The sequence below is a fragment of the Thunnus thynnus genome, chromosome 16 (assembly GCF_963924715.1).
Source record: "Thunnus thynnus chromosome 16, fThuThy2.1, whole genome shotgun sequence".
Classification (NCBI taxonomy): domain Eukaryota; kingdom Metazoa; phylum Chordata; class Actinopteri; order Scombriformes; family Scombridae; genus Thunnus; species Thunnus thynnus.
Window position 1 is genome coordinate 13,626,561 of NC_089532.1, and position 22,546 is coordinate 13,649,106.

General features: G+C 40.7%; 2 protein-coding genes across 7 annotated transcripts; one reads left to right on the top strand and one right to left on the bottom strand.

The window, feature by feature from the left end:
• Positions 1 to 968: 968 nt before the first annotated feature.
• Positions 969 to 5,265, bottom strand: tmem30b (transmembrane protein 30B). Its single transcript, XM_067614956.1, has 8 exons — positions 4,935 to 5,265; positions 4,281 to 4,479; positions 3,915 to 4,022; positions 3,686 to 3,793; positions 3,475 to 3,565; positions 3,252 to 3,389; positions 2,922 to 3,128; positions 969 to 2,042 (listed from the first exon to the last, which is right to left on the bottom strand). The coding sequence occupies exons 2-8, from the start codon at positions 4,467 to 4,469 to the stop codon at positions 1,864 to 1,866; spliced, it is 1,020 nt and encodes a 339-aa protein (XP_067471057.1). The 5' UTR covers positions 4,470 to 4,479; positions 4,935 to 5,265; the 3' UTR covers positions 969 to 1,863.
• An 85-nt stretch (positions 5,266 to 5,350) lies between these two features.
• Positions 5,351 to 22,193, top strand: kdm1a (lysine (K)-specific demethylase 1a). 6 transcript variants are annotated; one of them, XM_067614952.1, is made up of 22 exons: positions 5,418 to 5,454; positions 6,242 to 6,278; positions 6,900 to 7,193; positions 7,533 to 7,701; positions 7,909 to 8,042; positions 8,131 to 8,209; positions 8,293 to 8,385; positions 8,499 to 8,605; positions 8,903 to 8,984; positions 10,900 to 10,994; positions 11,985 to 12,002; positions 12,816 to 12,958; positions 13,093 to 13,183; positions 14,350 to 14,484; positions 16,019 to 16,092; positions 16,846 to 16,957; positions 17,153 to 17,285; positions 17,375 to 17,562; positions 19,023 to 19,137; positions 19,346 to 19,473; positions 20,691 to 20,837; positions 21,175 to 22,193. In XM_067614952.1, exons 2-22 carry the CDS (start codon positions 6,249 to 6,251, stop codon positions 21,373 to 21,375), a joined length of 2,568 nt encoding a protein of 855 aa, XP_067471053.1. In that variant the 5' UTR covers positions 5,418 to 5,454; positions 6,242 to 6,248; the 3' UTR covers positions 21,376 to 22,193. The 6 variants fall into 6 exon arrangements, with proteins under 6 accessions (XP_067471054.1, XP_067471053.1, XP_067471051.1 ...); XM_067614953.1 differs by lacking the exon at positions 6,242 to 6,278 and having other exon boundaries at positions 5,351 to 5,454; XM_067614950.1 differs by lacking the exon at positions 5,418 to 5,454 and having other exon boundaries at positions 6,253 to 6,293.
• Positions 22,194 to 22,546: the final 353 nt, after the last annotated feature.

Below are 22,546 nucleotides of genomic sequence, written 5' to 3' on the forward strand. Positions count from 1 at the left end.
GTTTCGCTATGCATCTTATCAGTTGTTATATTTATTACTTCTGCATTTCGTTTAAAAATTAACCTAACCATCCAGACAAATAAATAATAAAAGCGGCATGAACATGAGTCAGCTGTGAAAGAGCAGACAAGATATAAATGTTCCATTGTTTGATGGCTACAAAGGCACTGAAGCTTGACCTTAAACGATGGGTCCACAATTTTTCAAAGTCTTTCTTAAAACAATAGTCAGGTGCCCAAGTGAACATTGAAATAGGTTATTCTTGCCATAATCATTCCTCCTGTTCAGTTCTGTACAGTCTTTTTAGTGCCAAAGTCCCTGTTTTTGTTAATATACTTCCATCACACTTCAACAGGGAAACACTGTCTGAGGAAACACAAAGTATTTTATGCTGAGAATTTTATGCTAAAAAGACTGTAAATTTGGTAGATATCCACTTGATGTGACTAACTCAGACTGCTGAAGCCTCATATAAGCTTCATTCTACTTAAATACATTTTTGCACAAAATGACTGTGTGGATACACTGTTGATTTTGGCCCCCATCACTTACATTGAAAGTACATTTGAAGGGGATCATTTTATCGCCAGTATGAACAGAAGGAATGATTACAGCAAGGAAAACCTCTTTCAGTGTTCATATGGGCACCTGACTGTTGTTTTAAGACAGGCTTGAAAAAATGTGAACCTATCCCTTAAAGCTAAGGTATTAAATGGCCAGGACCCAATGAAAACATGATGAATTTGTGAATAAAATTGGATTATAGTAAATGGAATTGGAGTTTTGGGGAAGGTCTATACTGAATGCTGTCATAGATATGTAAAACTGTAGATTAGAAACTCAAAAGTCACAGTAAAGGAGTGATAGGCCTATAGAGGTTAAAAACTGACTGACAGAGGAAACCACACATTTAAATAGAATCCAGAAGAAATGTCCTAATATGACGAAAGGAACCTCAAGCTGCAGCATGGTTTTTGTGTTGTTTTATTATATAAATATTAACATGAAGTAAAATCTCAGAAACAAACAGTTAAAACTGAAACATAGAAGTTCCTAAAATATGAGCTTGTATAGCTTGTACACCAGATCCCTGAGTAAGAACAGTATATTCCCGATTTTTACAGCATTCATTTTCAATTTATGTTACACATTTCACACACTTCAAATGTAACTTGTTGCAGAGTGTCAAATGGCTTAATGGCTTTGATACTATTACTGACCCTGCTATATCCAAGTATTGTAAAATAATAATAAAAAAAAAAACCAACAAAGAGTGCCTTTACAAGGAGCCTAAGCTGTATGTCTCTTTGTCTGCCAAATATCAGCCTGAGCACTTTGCATATCCATTCTACTTTCACTCTACCTCTACCTCCCGTAGATATATTTACAACAGGATTAAAATACATTATCAATATGATTTCGGACTTGGCTTATGAGCAACGTTACTCCACTAATGGTCATTTAAATATGAGATACCAGCAAGAGGCATTATTTAAAGCTGTTCCATGGAAGTTAGCTGACTTTGCTGTGTTTTGCACTCAGAGGAGCCCAATTTCATAGATGTGCTTGCAGACAAATACATATACTGCAAGAATATCATCTCACAGTGTTCACAAAGCTATTTTGCAGTCAATGGGGAAACTCCAGAAGAGTCCTGCCTCACAAAATGACAGCAGGCTTCTGCTGCACCTGAGGAGACGATCTTCATGTCCAGGATAACAAATGTGAATTCAGTTCATCGATTGATTCTAGCTGTGAGCACTGAACTCTGTGTTCACCATCTGATTAAGTAAAAAAAAAAAAAAAAAAAATGTTGATAGAGAAAATAAATACCCCATTCAACCACAGTTCGTGAACAAGAACTCATTCCTCCTCAGGGAACTTGAATTTAGCATAGACAATGAGCATGACTATGGACATGAAGACACACAACGAGCCAATCACGAGGTAGGCAATGCCCAGGAACTCATTCTTGCCACCCATCCAGGACACGTTGCTAAACACCACCTTCTTTCTGCCATCGAAGCTCAGGACAGGATAGTCTGGGGGACAAAGTGTTAAGGATATACACCAAGAATGTAGATACAGAGAATAATGACCTCATGATAATATTTTAAAGTATTTTTTCTAGGAATTAAAAAAAAAAAAAAAAAACATCCAAAAAGCTAAAACTGTCTCACTTGCATTGGGAAATGGTCAACAACAATATGATTTGATGATGTAGTAAGCGATTTAAACTTCAATCAATCACGTGATAAATCATTTACCTAGCTCATTCACCTACTTCAGAAAATGTGCATGGTTTCTTTTTCACCTCAAGAACTCCTAAGTCATTGTGTTTATGCTGCCAGTTAAAAACAGAGCCACACCCAACCTGTAAAACAAGTTAGACTAAGGCGCTGTTGATGAAGTAACATGACACCAAGCATGTGTCCATTTCAATGGTTAGGTGGAGCTTTGTAAATCTCCTCATACTGTATGAATAAAACAGTGGGAAACTGTTTAAACCATGCCACTTTTACATGTATAAAATGATCAGTGGAGTATAATATTTATCATAAAGACTTATATGCTGTATACTCTCCGCAGCTAATGGTATAACTGTGTCATATAACCGTGTGCAGAGGACACACTTTGTGATATATTTGTATAGTTCATCATCCCTTCTTCTTTGTTCATAATTGACCAAAATTCAATTACTTTACTCAATCTACAATACTTACATCTTACTTGCCTGCATGCATGTCTTGATTCAACACTAAAGATATATGTGAGAATGATCTAAGTCATGCCCGTCTTTAATTGTTTTGATGGTACCTTTGCTTTTGTTTTGGCATTACTGACAGCTGCTGCTGTCTCTCAGCACTACTGAAAGGTCTGTGACAAGCAGAAAAGTTAATGCATACATATAAAAAGGATACTGTAGGCAATTTTGAGGGAGTAGTTTCCAGCTGGCAGGCCCTCTGCGTAATCCCCCTCTGTGATTCGTCGATACAGTTTTCTGAAATCTGGCAAGGCAGACCTTCTCATCCACACCAGGAAATCTTGATTGATGAAGCCGTTGTTAGCAGGGTCTGAGGGGTCCAACTCGTAAACAGGTTTGGACCAAAATATGGGTTTCACTGTACCTGCAAGTCAAACTTTTAATCAGCTTTGACAATTCCCAAACATTAAGGTAGGTGATTTGCAATTTCACAATACTCAACCAAACAACAGGAGCAAGTTACAGTAAATTGAAGCAAAGAAAGTACCGTTGAACGCGTTCTTCAGAGGTGTGATGGAAGGGTTTCTGTATTTGATGTTGTAGTCTGTCCACCAAGCAATCCCTTTTCCATCTAAGGGCACCAGCTTCTCTGCACCATTCACGATCCGATACAGCTTGAAGGTGTCTTCCAAAAACTCAAGAATTAATACCCCTTAAGCACAGAAATTAAACTTAATTCCAAATTCACCATTTTAGATGCCCTCACATACCATTGAACATGCTGTTTGCTACTGATCCACAAGGTACAATTGGTGTATTCTTGCTGTCATACTCATAGGGAGCGCAGGTGTCACTGGGACTCTAGAAAAAAGACAGAAAAACAGTGTTGTCATTGCTGAAACAAAATACGTCTAACCCATGGAATATGTTGGTTTTTTTTACCTTACTGTTTTTCCCCAATATCCTATGTTGTTAGCTTACCGTAAAGTATTCCAGGTCTCCAGACAGCTGGTTATCATCTTTGGACACACCATACCTCCTGTAGTTCTGGAAGTAGTTGGATAAACCATAATAAAAGAATACTGGCCCCTGTCCAAGACAACAGAATCACAAAAACACAGCCAAGGGTCAGAGGAAGGGTCAGAGTTCAACTTGATATAAATTAAAAAGTCCGGTTTGTGTTTGTGTGTGTGTAAAGCTCCGTTGTCACCTTAAACAGGCTGTTGATGCTGAAGTTCAGCTGGCACTTACAGTTCTTCAAGTTTGGGTCAGAGCACTTAAAGCATGGTGAGTTTTGCTCAACCCCGGTGTAGTCAATCTGCGTGGAAGAGAACAAGAAAGATGATTAAATATTGATCAGTACAACACCTATCTCCATAACTTGTCACTGACACCACACCTCTTTAAACTCAAAGGTATGATATCACTTACAAGCAACAAGTCTGTGAGGAGATAGCAGTGCCAGTTGCATGCATTGGACCATTTTTCATCCTCTCTCTTTTTGCCTGTGACATCTGACCCTTGATTCTTAGCATGGCACCAGACTGGTTTATGCTTTCAGTGCTCACAATCATACCTCCAACACTTGAATACTCCTTGAAGTGACAAAGAGAGCGACGCCAATGCCAATGAATGCCAGACCAATGATGACAAACCCTGGGATGACAATGCCGGCAGAGAGCATGGGCTGCCAGGCTGGAAGCCTCTGCTGAGTGAAGGCGGTGTTGTCAGGCCGGTTGACTGTCTCCTGCTCGTGCTTCACCATTTTCTTGGTTCTATAGGATGGATTGTTAATCAGCTCACTAGTTTGTACTCATTCATATTGTGTGCTGTATCTTAAGTCAAGTGTATTGCCTAATGACCATGGCAAACATATGAAACAATATGTGTGGCCTAGATAAATCATTTTTTCTTTTCCCTGCTCTGGCACTAAAGACTTCCTCATTTATTTCACTAAAAGTGCCTTATTCTCGTTTTGAGTTGCAGAAAGCTGCCAACAATTACCATTTCTTATTTACAACACAATATAGCCCACCCCGCCCTAAAAGGCTTCATATCATAGGCAAAATCTAGAAACTTAACTGCAGCAACACCCAGATAAGCCGAAAACAAACACAGTCCAGAGAATTGACTTTACACCCACTTAAAAACTCACTGGTTAGGAGAAATAGTTATATAGAGGTACACGTGTATATTTGCGATTTACATCTGAATTTTAGATATTACTTACATGCGGTCGGCTCAAAATGGAGAAACAAAGGAGTCACCAGCACGTCGCTATGCTTCCCTGAGAAGTAGGCGCGACGGAGCAGATCACCTTTACCTGTCTGCCCCCACATCACCAGCCCATCCTGTTTGTCTCCCTGGCTGACGTCAGTTTGTCTGCGGGGCTGAGAAACACCGATCTGGGATCAGTTTGGTCGTTTCTCCACAAATAAACAGGGAGGAAACGCTGAATCCCGGTCAGAAAAAACACCAATTAAACCCAGATTACTTCCCAGTTTTTTTTCTATAAAACAGTGTAGATATGTGTTTGAGATACATTATTTACGACTAGAAAAAACCGATCCATTGCGGCAGTTTTATAAGCAATAAATCCCCGCCTTCTTTTGGATTGACAGTTATTTCAACCAATCATCGCACAGCGTGGGATTGGGTAACATTTGCGATCCGCCAATCACCAAAGAGTTCATTGAAAGGAGACCTGCTACGGTGCAGTCTTTGTGTTGACATCTGCGGGGGACTGAGAGGTAATATTAACATTTTTAATATTTTACGTATACCTTTATTCCTTAAAACAATGCTCCTAGATGCAGGAAAGTGTGCTTAAAATGTATCGATACGCTTTGCAAGCGTAGCCGGCGCTTTCTTTTTCTCCCAAGTCGCACCTGCTACTGTGCCACTGCTGGTGCTAGCCGGGGTCTCATTGTTAGCACCGTTAGCTAACGTAGCATGGTCTCGTAGGAGGAATTTGAATGGAGATGAACATAGAAGCGATTAAAATCTACTTTAAGTACACCCCGTGTTGCTGTGAAATTAAACGCTCGCGACTTTATAGTCAAATGTTTAATTTAAGTCACCGTTTATAAGAAAGCTACCGTTAGCCAATGCAAGCTAACGTTGGTAGCCACTCTGCTGCTAGCTCTGCAATTATCGCTAGCCATCTGTTTATGTTGGACCATAACGGACTTGTACCCGTCTCTTCACTACAAAAGAGGTTCCCGACTATTAGATAAATGTGGCTAAAAAGCGCCACAGTCCGTATCGGTGTTACCAGGACGTCAGCTTTCTCAAGTTTTATAGTCTGATTTTACGAATAGTCTTGATAAACAACATTGACTCCTACATCAACATTTTTTAAAGGGTAAACGACACAATGAGACACAATTCACCAGATTACCTTGTGTTAGTCATAGGATATTTGTTCACACTTGTAAATGTTTAGTGTAATCGTGGATATTATGTGAAAGGCCAACGTTTTTTTGTTTAGTTGGTCCTGTTCGTAATCATATTTCTGGTTCTGTCTTCATTTCTTAGTGTTTGAATGGATATTACCCGGTGCACGGAGAAATGGGTAAAACAAGACAAGGTTACTGTACCATGGAGCCCTCATTTCATAAAATCATGACATTCACGCACAGTTAACGATACTTAAATCATCCAAAAGTTTGACAATTTGGAGTGATAATGATGTCTCTCAAAGCCTGATAATATTTGGTGGCTGTCAGCAGGTGGATTAAGCGAAGTGTCCAGCTTACACAAAGGGGTTAAACGTAAGGTATCTATAAAGAATTCATCAGTTTCAATGACACCAGTAGGGATTGTGACTAGTAAGGTCTCAAAATACTTTTCAGAGTGAGATTTGGCATAAATTGTGTAGGCCCCCTTTTTAACTAGTGTAGGCTGTTATTTCCAAACAAATCTGTGTTTTATTCTCAATTGGGAATACCACAAAGTGCCATAACTAAGGTCACACATTTCAATTTTTTTTTTGTTTGTTTGTTTGTTTTTCAGCAGGCACAACCCACACTTCATCATTTTCATCTTTTCTTTTAGAAATATCTCGTGATCTTTTATCATTGGTTATACTATTTTAAGCATCTAAAATTCAGCCATTCCTATTTATTTTACTTGAGTTGTTGTTCGTTTCAATTTGATGGGTTTTATCTCATTTCTGTCCTCCTCTTTTGTTTAGGAGAGGCCTCCGACATCCTCCATGATGCTGTCCAGTAAGAAGTCAGATGCTGGCTCCTCTTCCTCCTCCTCTTCGTCTACTGCCGGAGCAGCGGGGGGGGACAGGCCCCAGGTTTCTGATGCACAGACTGGTCCTTCAGCCTCAGCTGCAGGAGTTATGGAAGTAAAGAAGAAGGAGAGGTCATCCCCCAGTGGGGAGCCCGGGGGAGCCCCTTTGCCCCACCAAGCAGGCCCTGGGGGGGCTGATCAGGACTCAGCTGAAGTCCGCAGGACGAGTCGACGCAAGCGAGCAAAAGTAAACATTTTAGGGTTCTGTTCCCTCTCGCTCTGAGAGGGAAGCACTAAATGAGCTTGCCAAAAATGAAAGTTTTATTTGCCGGTGGCAGAATTCACTAGATTTCTTTGATTAAAGGATCAAGACATGTCATCATTTAAACTTTAGGTGCAGGTTCTCGCTTGCATGTGTTCCTGAGTTGAAGTCAAAAATAGAAGTGATTTCTCACAGTCTTTGCAGCACGGTATTGGTTTCTCAAGCCTGGTAAGGTTTCAGCACTTTCAAGTGAGCTAAGAACAGCTCAGCGATTCAAGGGTGTGAATGCGGGTTTTAATGATGCTTTTATTGTGCCTATTGTTGCAGGTGGAGTACCGCGAGATGGACGAGAGCCTGGCCAATCTGTCTGAGGACGAATATTACTCTGAGGAGGAGAGAAACGCCAAGGCAGAGAAAGAGAGGAAGCAGGTCATCCCCCCTCCACCTCCCCCTCCAGAGGAGGAGAATGACAGTGAACCAGAGGAACCATCTGGTGAGTCTGACCGTTAGATGGATATTGTCAAAGAAGTGAAATAAAACTGATGTCTTTGTTGCAAGAATGCATATTTAAAGCTCTCCTAAATGTCATCTTTAAACTAGTTAAATTCAAGAATGCAGAGACCCTATCACACACAAATAACTATGACCCTTTAAGAAAGTGATGTCATTTTTAACAGAATGATCAATTTTTTCTTTTTAGGTGTGGAAGGAGCTGCTTTCCAGAGCCGTCTCCCTCATGACCGTATGACGTCCCAGGAGGCCGCCTGCTTCCCTGATATCATCAGCGGCCCCCAACAAACTCAGAAAGTCTTCCTCTACATCCGTAACCGTACAGTAAGTGCACATTTACACACATTATGTATTTATATATAAATCAGTTTATAAACAATACTGTATTTTAATTCATATCAACCCCACGCAGCTCCAACTGTGGCTGGACAACCCTAAGATCCAGCTAACCTTTGAGGCCACAGCACAGCAGCTTGAAGCTCCATACAACAGTAGGTCATTAAATGAAACATTCATTTTCTAAGAAGTGTTAAAGAAATTGAGATTTAATGTGCTCTTTTTTTCCCCCTTTTAGGTGATGCCGTGCTGGTCCACAGGATACACAGCTACCTTGAAAGGCACGGCCTCATTAACTTTGGCATCTATAAGAGGGTCAAGCCTTTACCCAGTGAGTTTACTTCATTCTCAGTCTTGTAGACAATTGAATTCAGAGACATCAGCCTTGGAATGGTCAGTGTTGTTATGATACTCAGTTAATGTTCTCCCTACTTGTCTCTGCAGCTAAGAAGACCGGGAAGGTTATAGTCATTGGTGGAGGTGTATCTGGCCTTGCTGCAGCTCGGCAGCTGCAGAGTTTTGGCATGGATGTTACAGTATTGGAGGCCAGGGTAAGTCAACAGCAGGGTTTCTTATAAATCGGTTATTTCAAGTATAACTGGACTATTAATCTTTAAGTGATTTTTGTCACATTTTCTTTACCCGCTATAAATCTTTTTAATTGTAAAACATATACTGTCATTTTATAATTAATAACTAATTAGTGCCACCATCTAATTACTGTATTTATTATGATATAACTGTTTTCTATGGGTTCATTTGTTTACTAATGAAGTGACCTAATCTATCTTGTGTCCTGTAATTAAAGTGTACCATGTGATAACATTTTACTTTTTTTTTTCGTACAGGACAGGGTTGGAGGCAGAGTGGCCACATTTAGAAAGGGCAACTATGTTGCTGATCTGGGAGCCATGGTGGTGACAGGCCTGGGTAAGATTCAGATCATGTGTTTTGTTTTATCACTGAGTGATGTCACTCACTCACAAGATTAAGTCAAAGCATCTTGTAGCTTTTTAGTCTTTCATGATTTTCATTTTTAGTCGGCACAAAAGCAGACCTGCCAACCTGTACGCATTTTGCATAGCAGGTACGCATTTTGACATCAAGGTACGTTGGTACGATTTGTCACTCTAAACTATGCAAAAGCTGGTGACGCCTGTGAGTTCCATTCATAAATCTATGGTTCAATTGTGCATGTGCAGTACTCAAGTCCAACAGCAAGGGGCAGCAGCTTGTAGCCTGCCAAAAAGCAATAGAAGAAGAAGAGTTCGACCAATCATAGCACCGGATTCATTCCCAAATATCAGCGGGGATATGGAATGGATGTATGGTCCATGCATCCATAATATGGTCACACTTGACAAATACGTAATGACATTACAAGAGACTGCAAATCGAAAGCAACATGTCACTGATTGTAACCCTCTAGATCCCCCTTCTCACTCCAGCTGGCTATTTCCTCAAGTGAAGATGCTACTTTTAACTCCTTTGTAAACATAAACGGACTGGGGTGGATGTGGAAAGTTGAAATTTTGAATTGTGTTAAGTTAATGCAGACCTTCCAATTTTGGGAAAATATTTAACGTTAGTAGTGTTGGACTAACGTTACATAATTTGCAAGCTAGCTTGCTTGTTCACCAGGCATTTAAGGTGGTAAAGTAACATTAGGATATATTGTCCGTATGTCGCAGATTGTAAAACGTGACTTTTTCATAGTGTGTATTCATAATTGTTGTTGCAGCCAAACCCGTAACCGTAATGAGAGGAGCAGTGGCATGATAGAAAAAAAGAAAGTTAATGTGCCAGAATAAACGTTAACTAGAAAGTTATCAGTAAAAGGCAGATTGTGTGTGTGTGTGTGTGTGTGTGTTTGTGTGTGTGTGTGTGTGTGTGTGTGTGTGTGTGTGTGTGTGTGTGTGTGTGTGTGTGTGTGTGTGTGTGTGTGTGTGTGTTGGCACTGTAGTCTATAACTTTGCCTACTCCAGGAAAATTTGAAGGAAACAACCCCTCACTAAAAATTTAAGTACAATATTTAAGGAGGGATGTGATAGCTTCTACAGTTTCAACAGCCATGTTCATATTCAGCCTGTATTGTCATTAAGTCATCATACCATTAAGTAATAGCCTTCCTATAATGAGAACTGTTATATTAACCAGCTCTAAAATATTTATTTAACACAAAATAGTCTGTTTAGGCTGGTTTGGCTTTTACAGCTATATTGTCATCATCTTTTCAAATTAGCTGAAAATCATATTTTCAAAAATCAAATTGGCTTAAAGATTATTGTGGAGATGTAAACTATATAAATGCAGCAGTAGTGGGAGGTTAGTGTGTAGCCTGAGTGAAATTGTGTTCCTTGGTCATCTGTGTTTAGGCAGGTGACAGACCGGCATAAATAATCAACCAACAGTAGTGGCATCTGCACATATTTTTGTAAACAATCTGTTATTGATATCAAGAATTTTCATATCAGTGCATCCCTCACATTTTTGTTAGTTTGCTGCATGTGTGCACATGATGTACACATATTATGTGTATGTTTGCAAATTATGTACAATAATTCATTGTTTGAACAGCAGTGATTTGCATCTGACGCATCTAGGTCGCGGAAGTGGTATTCAAAAAAATTCATCCAGGGCTGGCAGGTCTGCAAAACATCACATCTTGTGGAATCTTGTAGATCATGTTTTGTTCACTGACAAGTTATTTGAAAACACTGCTTCATCCAGTTTTTAGTCTTCCTCACAGAGATTCTGCAGTTAGTAAGATCCACCTGTAGAGGGTGATATTGTCCATGTAAATACTGTGTCACCTTCAAGTGTGTGTCTGTGTGTGCTTGTTCAGGAGGGAATCCCATGGCAGTGATCAGCAAGCAGGTTAACATGGAGCTGGCCAAGATCAAACAGAAGTGTCCACTGTATGAAGCCAACGGCCAGGCTGTGAGTATAACTTGTCTCAGTGAATTGTGTTGCCTCTTATCCATTATCCTGCCATAGCCAAGCTCCTTGGTGCATTGTCACATTCAACAAGTAGAATCCTGAGAAACCTCTGGATGATCATTTATATTTCTAAATAAAACTTATGATTATTTTCCCCAAAAAAAAAGGGTTTTCTTGTAAAGCCAAGAGCTAATTTCACAGCTTGATAGATGGCTAGAGGCTAATGGTAGCAGAGGCATGCATGTGATTTGCTCTGGCCAGCTGATGCATGAAAACATCTGCCTGCTTCAGTCGTACTGACATTTTTAGCTCTACATGAGGTCAAGTTCTGTCGCAAACAGCTGACCTCAAGATTAACCATCCATCATGTCAATGTAGCTGCAGCTGCATTAAATATGTGTATCCGAATTACATTTTTGAAACCAAGACCTTGTGTTGTTTACTTCCTTTAACAGAAGATGTTTATGTATGCACACGAGTTCCCTGAAGTGCTCTGTGTTTAGGTTTATAGTTGTCCTCAGGCAGGGATCTGGCATTCCCTGAGCCACAAAAACAAAAGGAATTGTGGATTCATTTAACTGCTTACCGTTGCATGTCATCAACAACAGCTCCAGTTCCTTTCAGAACAGAGCTGACCAGAAAACGGATATAGCCCTAATGTCATTATATTGGAAATAAACAGACATTTTCCCCCCCTGATCTTTTTTTGTTCTGTCGGACAAGTGGCAGCAACAGTAGTTCGGATGTTTAGGTTCACGTTCAGGGCACTTCCATTGAAATAGAGTCTAGCCAGCAGGGCTCTTGAAGCATCCACATCATGTGTAACTGGTTTCCTCCCCCGCAGGAAAAGACAAATTAAATGTACGTTTCACTTTTGTGCAAACCTGTTTGAGGTTAAAGTTGTGTTTACTTAATATGTTCTCTCTCTCCTTCCTCCCCACCTCCCTCCCTTCTCGTCTTCTCAACCCCTTCCATGCTCAACTACAAAAGGGTGAACGGTGCACGAGTGTATGTATTGGTTTATTTACATAATATATTCTTTATCTAATATAAAATCGATTTTAAAAGACATTTCACCTCCATCAATCTCATTTTACTCTGGTTCACTCACCATTTACCATCCATCTAGAATACACATGAGCTGCTCATGTTTAAACCATCATCTCCTAGAAAAGGAACTGCAAAACAAACCTCTTGTTTGTCTTTTTTATTAAAGGGAACAGGCCTCAGACATTTCTGCTATAAATAATACCTTATCTCTTGCTAATTAATCTGGTAACACCAGTGGTTAGATGCCGGCTAGACTGTAGCTTGAAGAGATGAGAATTTGTAGTAAAATGTGGTACTGCTCTATTCAAGTCAAATCTAATACCACAAGTGTGCATTTTCCCTGAAAAGCCTAATATAAGTGTATCAGTAACACATTTTCTACAAAAGTGGTTCTATCCTAGCATGGTTTTTATATTAAGTGACTTTGGAAGCATGTTTTAAGTCTTTTACTGCATGTTCATGAAGACATGAAACATTTGGAAGTGTCTTTGAAGGGCATTAACTATCATTAATTCTTCTTCTGCTTATATTTGTGAATCAGTGATGTAAATGTCTGTCCCAGTGAGAGAAGAAATGTATCAACACTGAGTTACAAGTTGAAATATGGAGTGATGTATAAACACCATTAAGATTTTCTAGAGAAATTTTGCTTTTTAAAAAAAATCATACATTTTTAGCTGTAGTTGAATCTTGCTTTTTTTTGTGGTAGACTCAATTTCTGTTGTCTTAAGTGTGACTGATCCCCTGGTGTTTTTGTATGTGTGTGTCCAGGTGCCAAAAGAAAAAGATGAAATGGTGGAGCAAGAGTTCAACAGATTGCTAGAGGCCACCTCCTTCCTCAGCCACCAGCTGGACTTCAACTTCCTCAACAACAAACCAGTTTCTCTGGGACAGGCCCTTGAGGTGGTCATACAGTGAGTACAGTGCACACTTCATGAACACACACACACACACAGGAGATGGTGACAGATGTATCCCGCACATGTGTACCTAAAGAAGAGATGTATATACAGATCCACAAAAATACACAAATCTTGTGTCTGCGTAGGCTGCAGGAGAAGCATGTAAAGGATGAGCAGATAGAACACTGGAAGAAGATTGTGAAGACGCAGGAAGATCTCAGGGATCTTCTCAACAAGGTGAGCAGGATTTCCTCATTCAGCTGTCATACTGACATCACCGTGGTTATGAAGTCGACCACTTTAGACATTGTGACATCAGCACCATCCACAATGCACATCATCATTGCAGATGTGCATTTCTTTACTTCTTGGTGCTACAGAAGAAGTAAAGAAACATCTCTTAAGAAACACCACATTTTCCTATTTTACACTAACAATGGAAACAACAGATAATCATGCAGTTTTTAAAGGAACAGCTCAGCGTTTTGGTAAATATGCTTATTCTCTCTCATGCTGAGAGCTGGATAGGAAAAATCGATACCACGGTCATGTCTGTAGGCTAAATATGAAGCCAGCAGGCGATTAGCTTAGCTTACCATTAAGACTAGAAAGAGGGGGACTCAACTAGCCTGACTCTGTCCAAAGGAAAGAAAATCTGCCTTCCAACGCCTCTAAAGCTCATCATTTAACATGTTACGTCTAGTTTGTTTCTGTACAGAAACCAAAATGTAAAAACAAGTTGCGGTGTTACACAGAGTTACATATTGAAACTATTCATTGGCCGGGCCAGTGGCTTCCTGTTGTCTCCGCTGGCTCACAGTGACAACAAGACTCCAGGCTAGTTTCAAATTTAGTTTACAGACATGACAGTGGTATCAGTTTTCTTATGACTCGCTGGAAGGAACCAAATAATGATATTTTCTCATATGTTTAAGAATTACTTTAAGACTACTGAAAGGGGAAACCTTAAATTGTGGTGATGAACTTTTCATTTTACATTTCTCAGTGTTTTGTCTTGCTGGTTAGGGGGGGAAAAAAGGGACCTAAAATCAGAATTACTTCAAAAAGTCCCACTGAAATTTGGCAGACATCTATCAACTGGCTTTGCTTTGCTGGTTGGCTGGGAGAGCTAATAGATGGAATAGACTTCTAGTAAGTGGAAGACAGATCTGAAGGTGGTCTGATGGTGCCATAATAGTAAGAAAAACAGGCTCTAGACTGGAACACCACTGGGTTGACTCCTAGACTGGCTTGGAAAAAATCCAGGTTGTAGAAAGCAGAGTAGCAAAACCATATTGTGTCCAGTCAATTCTGCCTTTTTTTTATACACACCTTCCCGTTTCCTTCATCCACCCTCATCCCACGACTCTCCCTCTCTTGTCTCCTTTTTCTTTTCCCTTCAGATGGTGACCACCAAGGAAAGAGTTAAAGAGCTCCACCAGCAATATAAAGAGGCCAGTGAAGTCAAACCACCCAGAGATATCACAGCTGAGTTCCTGGTGAAGAGCAAGCACCGCGACCTCACCGCGCTCTGCAAAGTGAGCTAAAACACTATTTGCTGCAGACCAGTAATGTTAACAGATTGTTTTAAAGAATAAGTTGCTTTGTGACACTTTAATTACTCCCTCAGATGTCTCGGACAAGGCAGAAATTAGACTTGAGGAGTTAAAATACTCTAGTCAAAGCAGTTAAGTTTAAAAGGGAACTATTTCTAACTGTGTTTGTGGTGTTGTGGGTATTACATAGTGTCTGTGTTTGCAATTGCTGTAGTTTTAACTACTTTGAAGCAGGATTAGATTTCCTAGGTGTTCCCAGAGGTCAGGAGGTCAACCACCACAATTTGCCAGACAGAAACTTTGTTTTTGTCCTTAAGGATATGATTAGACATAAAGATCAAATCATTTGTAATAGTATTATAATACTGAGAAGGAGCTAGCATGTAAAAGGGATATTTTATAGACTAGTGGGTCAGGGTTGGTGCCTCACAGAATTTTAATGCTGTGCTATCTAAGTAAACCAGACAGGCTATGTTTAAGTGGTTTAATGCCTTGGTAGGATGTATTATTAGAGTGAGTGCTGTTTTATTTTTGGTGTGGATAAATCACCTCCACTACTGCTATATGTGTGTATTTTAGAAGGAGGTTTTAGTTGTTTTAAACACAGCTGGTGTCTGCGTTGCATTTGTCTGCTGCCCATCCGCCGTCTGAGAAACCACTTCAAGGCCTTGAATCACGGTCTGACTGTCTTTATGTATGCGGATACGCGCACACATTTTCAGCAAGGCAGAGTAGTTTAAGAGGTTGTGTGTGTGCACATGACATGCATGACTACACCATATAACAAGATTTAAGGCCAGTAAGGAGGGATGGCTGCGTCAGGATATTTTCAGTATTCTTGCTGTTTTTAGCATTTTCCCAGGTCAGCTTGCCAGCCTGGAGGCATCATTAAGATGTTAAAAGTTTTCGAGGCTTGCCTCGGTGTAGCTCTGTACTGGGCCTGGCTAGGTAGGTGGTATTACCAGACTCTGTGCTGCTGTCGTAGTTATTTCTATTGTGGTGAACTGATGAACAGGTTGAGTCAGCCCTTTCTGTCAAAGCTGCTTGTCCTTTCTACATGACCTGAAACCCTCTGGGTGTGTACACACGCACGCACGCGCATGTACGTGCATGCCAATTTTTCTTCTCACCTCACTAGAGACATTACCAGTTCCTGAAGTTGGACTTCAATTCAGCATGATATCTTTTGAGCTTTATCTGTAATCCATTTAAATGTTTAATGCTGAAATCATGTCACAATAGTAGTATTGTAACACTGAAGTAAATCGTAATTGTTAGCTGTAGTTTAAAATTGTCAAGTTGTTGATGTAATATGCAATCGCAATTCCTCAAGTTTTAATTGGTTCATTTTAATTCTATCCTAAAAGAACTTTAAATTGTGATAAATATCTGTGATCATAATATCTGAAAAAAAAAATATTTTATCATTATTTAACATATATTAACACAGCAGCTGTGTTACTGTATGAATAATGTGCAGTCAACATCTCCCTGCTGTCTGTCTGTCTCTGTGTAGGAGTACGATGAGCTGGTGGAGATGCAGGTGAAGCTGGAGGAGAAGCTGCAGGAGCTGGAAGCTAATCCACCCAGGTAACTCATAGCTTCACAGTTTTTTTCATATCACTTAAAATGCATTGACAACTCAGTGCATATATGTATAGTGCAGTATTTGCCAGACAATTGTCAATTTACAGTATAATATAATATTTTGGTCATACTGTCCAGCTCTATTTTGTCATCAAAAATGCCCTTGTATACATCTCAAACATTTTGTTACTGTTTGTAACTTTTTAGCCCTGAACTATTACTTAGTTTACATACATGCATGTACTTTTCATAAATTTCTGCAACAGACTCCTGACCCAGTATGGTCACGAAACACCTAAACACCATGATTAAATTATTTGAATCCAGTCAGACACAGAGGCAGCAGCAGCTTGTTGCAGCCTGTGATGTAACCGGTAATGCAGATCTCCAGAAGAATACTGTTATTCATTTTTCTAATCAGGAACTGATCAGACTAAGTATGTCAGGTTGGCTATGTTGAAGCAATATTGGCTTATGTGCCTGGAGTGAAAACCTATTGTGGTAAATTGGTGATAAAAATAAACGTTTGTTGGAGCCACGCAGCCCTTAGCAACAGATGTTTACCTTTGTCCTGTGCTTATGTTTTAGTCTGTAGTAAATGTTATGAGCATATTATGTATTATTATGTTCAGATTTTTCAGCTTGTGCATGAGTAAACCTGTCCTCCTGACATCTCAACAGCTGTCAGTATATATTACTGTGTCTCTCTGTCTGTCTCCCTCCCTCCCTCCCTCCTTTCTTTCTTTTTTCCCACAGCGATGTTTACCTGTCATCCAGGGACAGGCAGATCCTAGACTGGCACTTTGCCAACTTGGAGTTTGCCAACGCTACGCCCCTCTCCACCCTCTCTCTCAAGCACTGGGATCAGGTATATACATGTACCTATTTTGAAATGTCATAACTGTGCAGTCCTGACAATGGTCTTGCATAGCAAAAGTCTCTTTCAATCCCATGTACGTAATAGGTTACTGCTAGTTCAACTATGAAACACTTCTGCTATTCTGTTATTGCATTAGGAAGTTCATTGTGCTACTGGGATGACAGATTATTAATTTATCCACAGGACGATGACTTTGAGTTCACCGGCAGCCATCTGACAGTAAGGAATGGCTACTCGTGTGTACCTGTGGCCCTGGCTGAGGGCCTGGACATCAAACTTAACACAGCAGTGCGGCAGGTCCGATACACAGCCTCCGGTATGTGCGCAGGATTACATGTGCTGTAATTGATGTCCATACAGACGTACAACGTATGTTAACCAGACATTTATCCGTTCATTCTCCAGGCTGTGAGGTGATCGCTGTCAATACTCGCTCCACAACCCAGACCTTCATCTACAAATGTGACGCTGTGCTATGCACCCTGCCGCTCGGCGTGTTGAAGCAGCAGCCACCCGCCGTCCAGTTTGTTCCCCCGCTGCCTGAGTGGAAGACAGCTGCTATACAGAGGATGGGCTTTGGCAACCTCAACAAGGTCTCGATAAACATACAGTGCCCAGCAGTGCTTCTTGTATATCAGAACAAATTCCTTCCTTCCTTCCTCCTCTCCTTAACCAGCTAAAGCTACAGAATCCTAGATTTCAGTCGGAAAAGAACCTGAACTTGTTTGTCTGACATTCAAGTGGGAGGCCAAAGATCTGAATCCCCTCACCCCACTAAGTCTTGAAATGAGTCATCATGTCCAAATCGGAGTTAAAGGTATACAATGTAGGATTTTTCTAAAAAACAACATATAGACTCTTATTTTGTTGTGTTCCGGACACTTCTGGGCGTTATCCTTTGGGTAGTGGGTATGTAGCCCCCAGCCAATAACAAGTCGCAGGGTGTGAGGTAGGGACTCGTAGCATAGAGACCAGGTTACATCGCTGTCTCCGTCTCTTTGCTCTGCTCCGCTCTGCTCTCTGTCTCTGTGTCATGGACGTATAAAGAGCTGCAGGTCTGTGTGTCTGCTTGACCGAGGGCAGTACTGCGCTACACACACACACACGCAGAGCACAGAGGTCACAGCGGACAGGATGAAGTTCTGCATTCATACCAAATCCAGCAATGCGGTATCTTCCGGCAGGGTTGTGCGGAGGTGTGGGCGTATTTATTTGTGCTTTAGAATGCAGCCACCTCTCAGCTCTCTCTGGTCAAGTTGCGTAGGAGGGACAAACTTTGAATGCTGTTTACAAACAGCAACCAACAAATCCTGCATTGTATACATTTAAAGTCAGATTTTAAACCATGCGGTGTGTTTCTGGCAGGACTGAGGATTCGGTCCCTTAAGGATCTCCCGCTGCTGTTTGTGCTGCAGTGTCCTTATGCTGGCAACTTGACCTTCAGTTGTTAGACTGCTTCTTCAGGCCAAAACTTGATGAGCATTCAGAATTTAAATATATTCTCTGAAGGTTTATATATCATTTTTCCATTAGGTGCTACATCAGCATCCCTGTTATATTCAACAGATTCACCCTCCCCCTTCTTCTTTTTTCTTTGATGAATCAGTAAAAAAGGTTTAGTTGCTTCATCCTGGTTCTTTGATCAGATGGAGGATGGAGAGGGATTCAGCCTGTTGGTGCGCAAATGAAAGATGCTTTTTTTTTTTTTCTTTTTTTGGCCAGTGTGTTTGTAATCCGATCAGAGTGCTCATTCTGCGTCACTTCTGACCCACCAGCTCTCGTACTCTCTCTCTCTCTCCCTGAGCATCATCTGCAGCAGAGTAGTTCATTTCCTAATTCTGCTGCAGCACAGAGGAGAATACTGCATTATTATGCAATCCCAGCTGCTACTACTACATTATCTCCAGCAGAGGGAGCTCTACCATTCACACATTCAATGCATTTAACTTGTGCTGAACATGAGATACATGTCACTGACTATTGAGCATTTGATGAAAATGTACACTTTGAATGTCATGTGACTTACTATTTTTGTTTTTCTCCCTGCCCAAAGGTGGTGTTATGTTTTGACCGTGTGTTCTGGGATCCCAGTGTCAACCTGTTTGGTCACGTCGGCTCCACCACAGCAAGTCGAGGCGAACTATTCCTCTTCTGGAACCTCTATAAAGGTGACAAGGGATTACTCGTAGCTTCAGACTGCAACTGTTGTTTTTTGATGCTGTTTGCATAATTTTTGAAGCCATTAATTCTTGCAGCACCATGTTCACTTATAATTTATAGATAAATTGTGCAAACGGATGCCACATCTCTTGAACATTTCCTTTTCATATATTCCCAGTAAATCTCCATAACAAATGTGACTTTTTTTCTTGTCAGCCCCGATTTTACTTGCCCTGATGGCCGGTGAGGCCGCTGGCATCATGGAGAACATCAGTGATGATGTCATTGTCGGACGCTGCCTGGCCATTCTTAAAGGAATATTTGGAAGCAGCGCTGTACCACAGGTACACATGTTTGTGCAAATCAAAGACGCGTTTTATTTTCAATAGATGATTTTGTGTCCCTCTTTTACTTTGAGTACTTCTTTAACTTTAAAGGGGACCTATTATGCTAATTTTCAGCTCTATATTTTTATTCCCAGACTCCACTAGAGTAGCTTTGCATTATTCACAGTCCAAAAAAGTCCTTATGTGTCTTATACTGGCCCTTTATGCAGCCAGTTCAACCTCTGTATGAAACAGGCCATTTTAGCTCCTGTCTCTTAAAGGCCCCCCCTCCTGATGAGACCACTCTGTTCTGATTGGTTAGCTTCCAGAAGCTGCATCAAGAGGCTATTTAAAGAAACTATGAAACAAACTATAGTACTAAGATTTCGCTTTTTCCTTCTTTACTGTCAACTACTTTATGTCAACTTCTCAAATACATCCGGACATGCTTGAGCGGGAATCTGATCCTAAATATGGGAGTGAACAATGCAAACAACACATGGAAACACCTTAGCAACAACCTTAGCAACCAAGCTACAGAATAGACGGCTGTTTACGGGCATGCACGACGATCTGACATCAGCTCATCAGCAAGGTAGAAAAAAAAAAAAACACCATAAATGAAGCATTCAGAGTAGGCTGAAGGCCTGGCTTTTGACGTGCAGGGAACATTTCTACATACATCAACCTCAAGTTTTGAAACTTTGACCATCTTTAACATAGATGTCTGACATCATAGCAGTATATAAATAACAGAAAACCACAAAAAGCATAATAGGTCCCCTTTCCACATAACAAATCGCTCTGAAAAACGATCCTCATAATTTGACATAGCTGCTAGTTTTATTCAAATACAACTTCATTATGTCTGTTGTTTACACAGAAACAGCGGTGGGTTATATTCATCATTAGGGTTTTCACTGTTTTTTCCAGCACTTTTAGTGGAATGTCAAAATCGTTCCTGAATTGACCCCCACAACCAGCACAGCTTTACACAGCAAAGCATATGTGAAAGGCACTCACAAGCGGAGTCGTATCCAAACCACCCGTCATTATAAATCATTTGCTTATGGTTTCAAATGGGATAAAATCATATGCATGGAAGCCAACGTTGGAACAGCTTACCATCCAGCTGTTTACAGGTCCCTCTAATATCAGTATGGAAACCCCTAAAAATCCCTTGTGTGTTTGTGTGTGTGTATGTGTGTTGTTGTTGTTGTTTGTTGTCATGGCAGCCAAAGGAAACCGTGGTCACTCGCTGGCGTGCCGACCCCTGGGCACGGGGCTCCTACTCATACGTCGCAGCAGGTTCTTCGGGTAATGACTACGATCTGATGGCACAACCCATCACACCTGGCCCCGCCATCCCAGGAGCCTCGCAGGTGAGCATGCAAAACATGCAAGAAAAGAAGCCTTTTGAGAGGAAACTGAGAAGTCTATATGTGTGTGTGAGAAAGCAACGAGAGAGAAGGCATCCCAGCTTGCCCACAATATTCAACCAAACCAAAGCAGAGCAGTTTATTCCCAACACAAGATGGTTTTATTGGCTGTTTTGATGTCAGTGTGCTGATCGATGTGAACAAGTTATATTTATGTGTTGACTGATGAGATCTGGCAGTTAACTTATCCTGTTTTCTTTTCATTTCTCATGTTGGGACAATCTAACATCGATCTCTTTGTGTTTCTTTTTTTTTTTTTTCCCCCCCTTTCCCCTCTCAGCCCGTGCCTCGTCTGTTCTTCGCCGGAGAGCACACCATCAGGAACTACCCCGCCACAGTTCACGGCGCCCTGCTGAGCGGGCTCCGTGAGGCAGGACGCATCGCAGATCAGTTCCTGGGTGCCATGTACACACTTCCCCGACAGGCCACTCCTACAGCCGCCAGCAACCCTCAGCAGGCTCAGCCCACCCCCAGCATCTGAGAGGTTCCTGTCAACTCAGCACTGTCAGACCCAGCGATACAAGAAAAAAAAACAAACCATATACTGTTGACATTTCTGTACATGGACAATTTTGGAATTCCCTGAAACGACTCTGCATCCTTGCCTTCGCTCAAATAATGAGTCACAATAATGTGGAATTGAGTATTTCAGTTCTTCCCAGCAAGATGTGTGAATATACATACAGTATAACTACATTTGACTAACTGAGACAGATCTACAGACTTGGCTACGCTCAAGAATGATGAATAAATCCCACTTTTATTACATACTAATGTAATAATTAATATAAGGCTTTGTAAATGTGATTTTTCAAGTCTTAAAAACAGAAGCATGGCTTTACTTTTTGGTACTTGGAGTGTTTCAGTGTATTTGATTCCATGTGGAGTATATTTGCAGAACCCAACATCTATTTATATATATAGCCCCTGTCAGAACATTAAGAATGGCTGAAAAACATACACGCGACCTAGAACCGGACGTAAAAAGGCAGATAAACAATAAAAGTCTTTTCCCATCTGTGTCATTCCAGAGGCCTTGTCTCGGTTGTCTTAAGGCTTAAAAAGAAAAAAACTTGTACTGTTAGCTGTATGCCTCCTAAATTTAATTTATATTGTTTAGGTTGCAGAGTGTAGTGAAAATAGTTTGTATTAAAAGTTAAAAAGAAAAGACATGTTGAAAGAATTGTGAATGTTTTTGTTGCCATAGCAGTTTAAGTATTGTTATGGTCATCACATACTGTCATCCCATACTTTTTTATAATGTCAGTTGTTTTTGTTATTAAAAGAAGACAGAAATTACATCTTGAAATCAGTGTTTTTCTTCCTGAATTGATTTAGAGCTAAAAAAAAAAAAAAAGTGAATGGATCCACTGTCACAAACTATCACCTCTTTTAAAAAGGGTAGTTTTTTGTACACTCGTGCAAAAGTAACATGGCTGCTTCTACTCTGACCTCCCTAAGACCCTCCCTCAGGTCTGGCTGCTTCCCAGGGTCTGTGGTAGTGTGTCTGTGTGAGGGAGAGATGAGGGTCTCTGGCAGCAGCTCCACATAGTGGGGGATCTGATGAATGAGGAGGGGGGGGGGTCAACCATGAGCTATGAGCTTTTTTTTTTTCTTTTTTCTGTGGAGTTGTGTTTCAGAGCTCCGTGCCC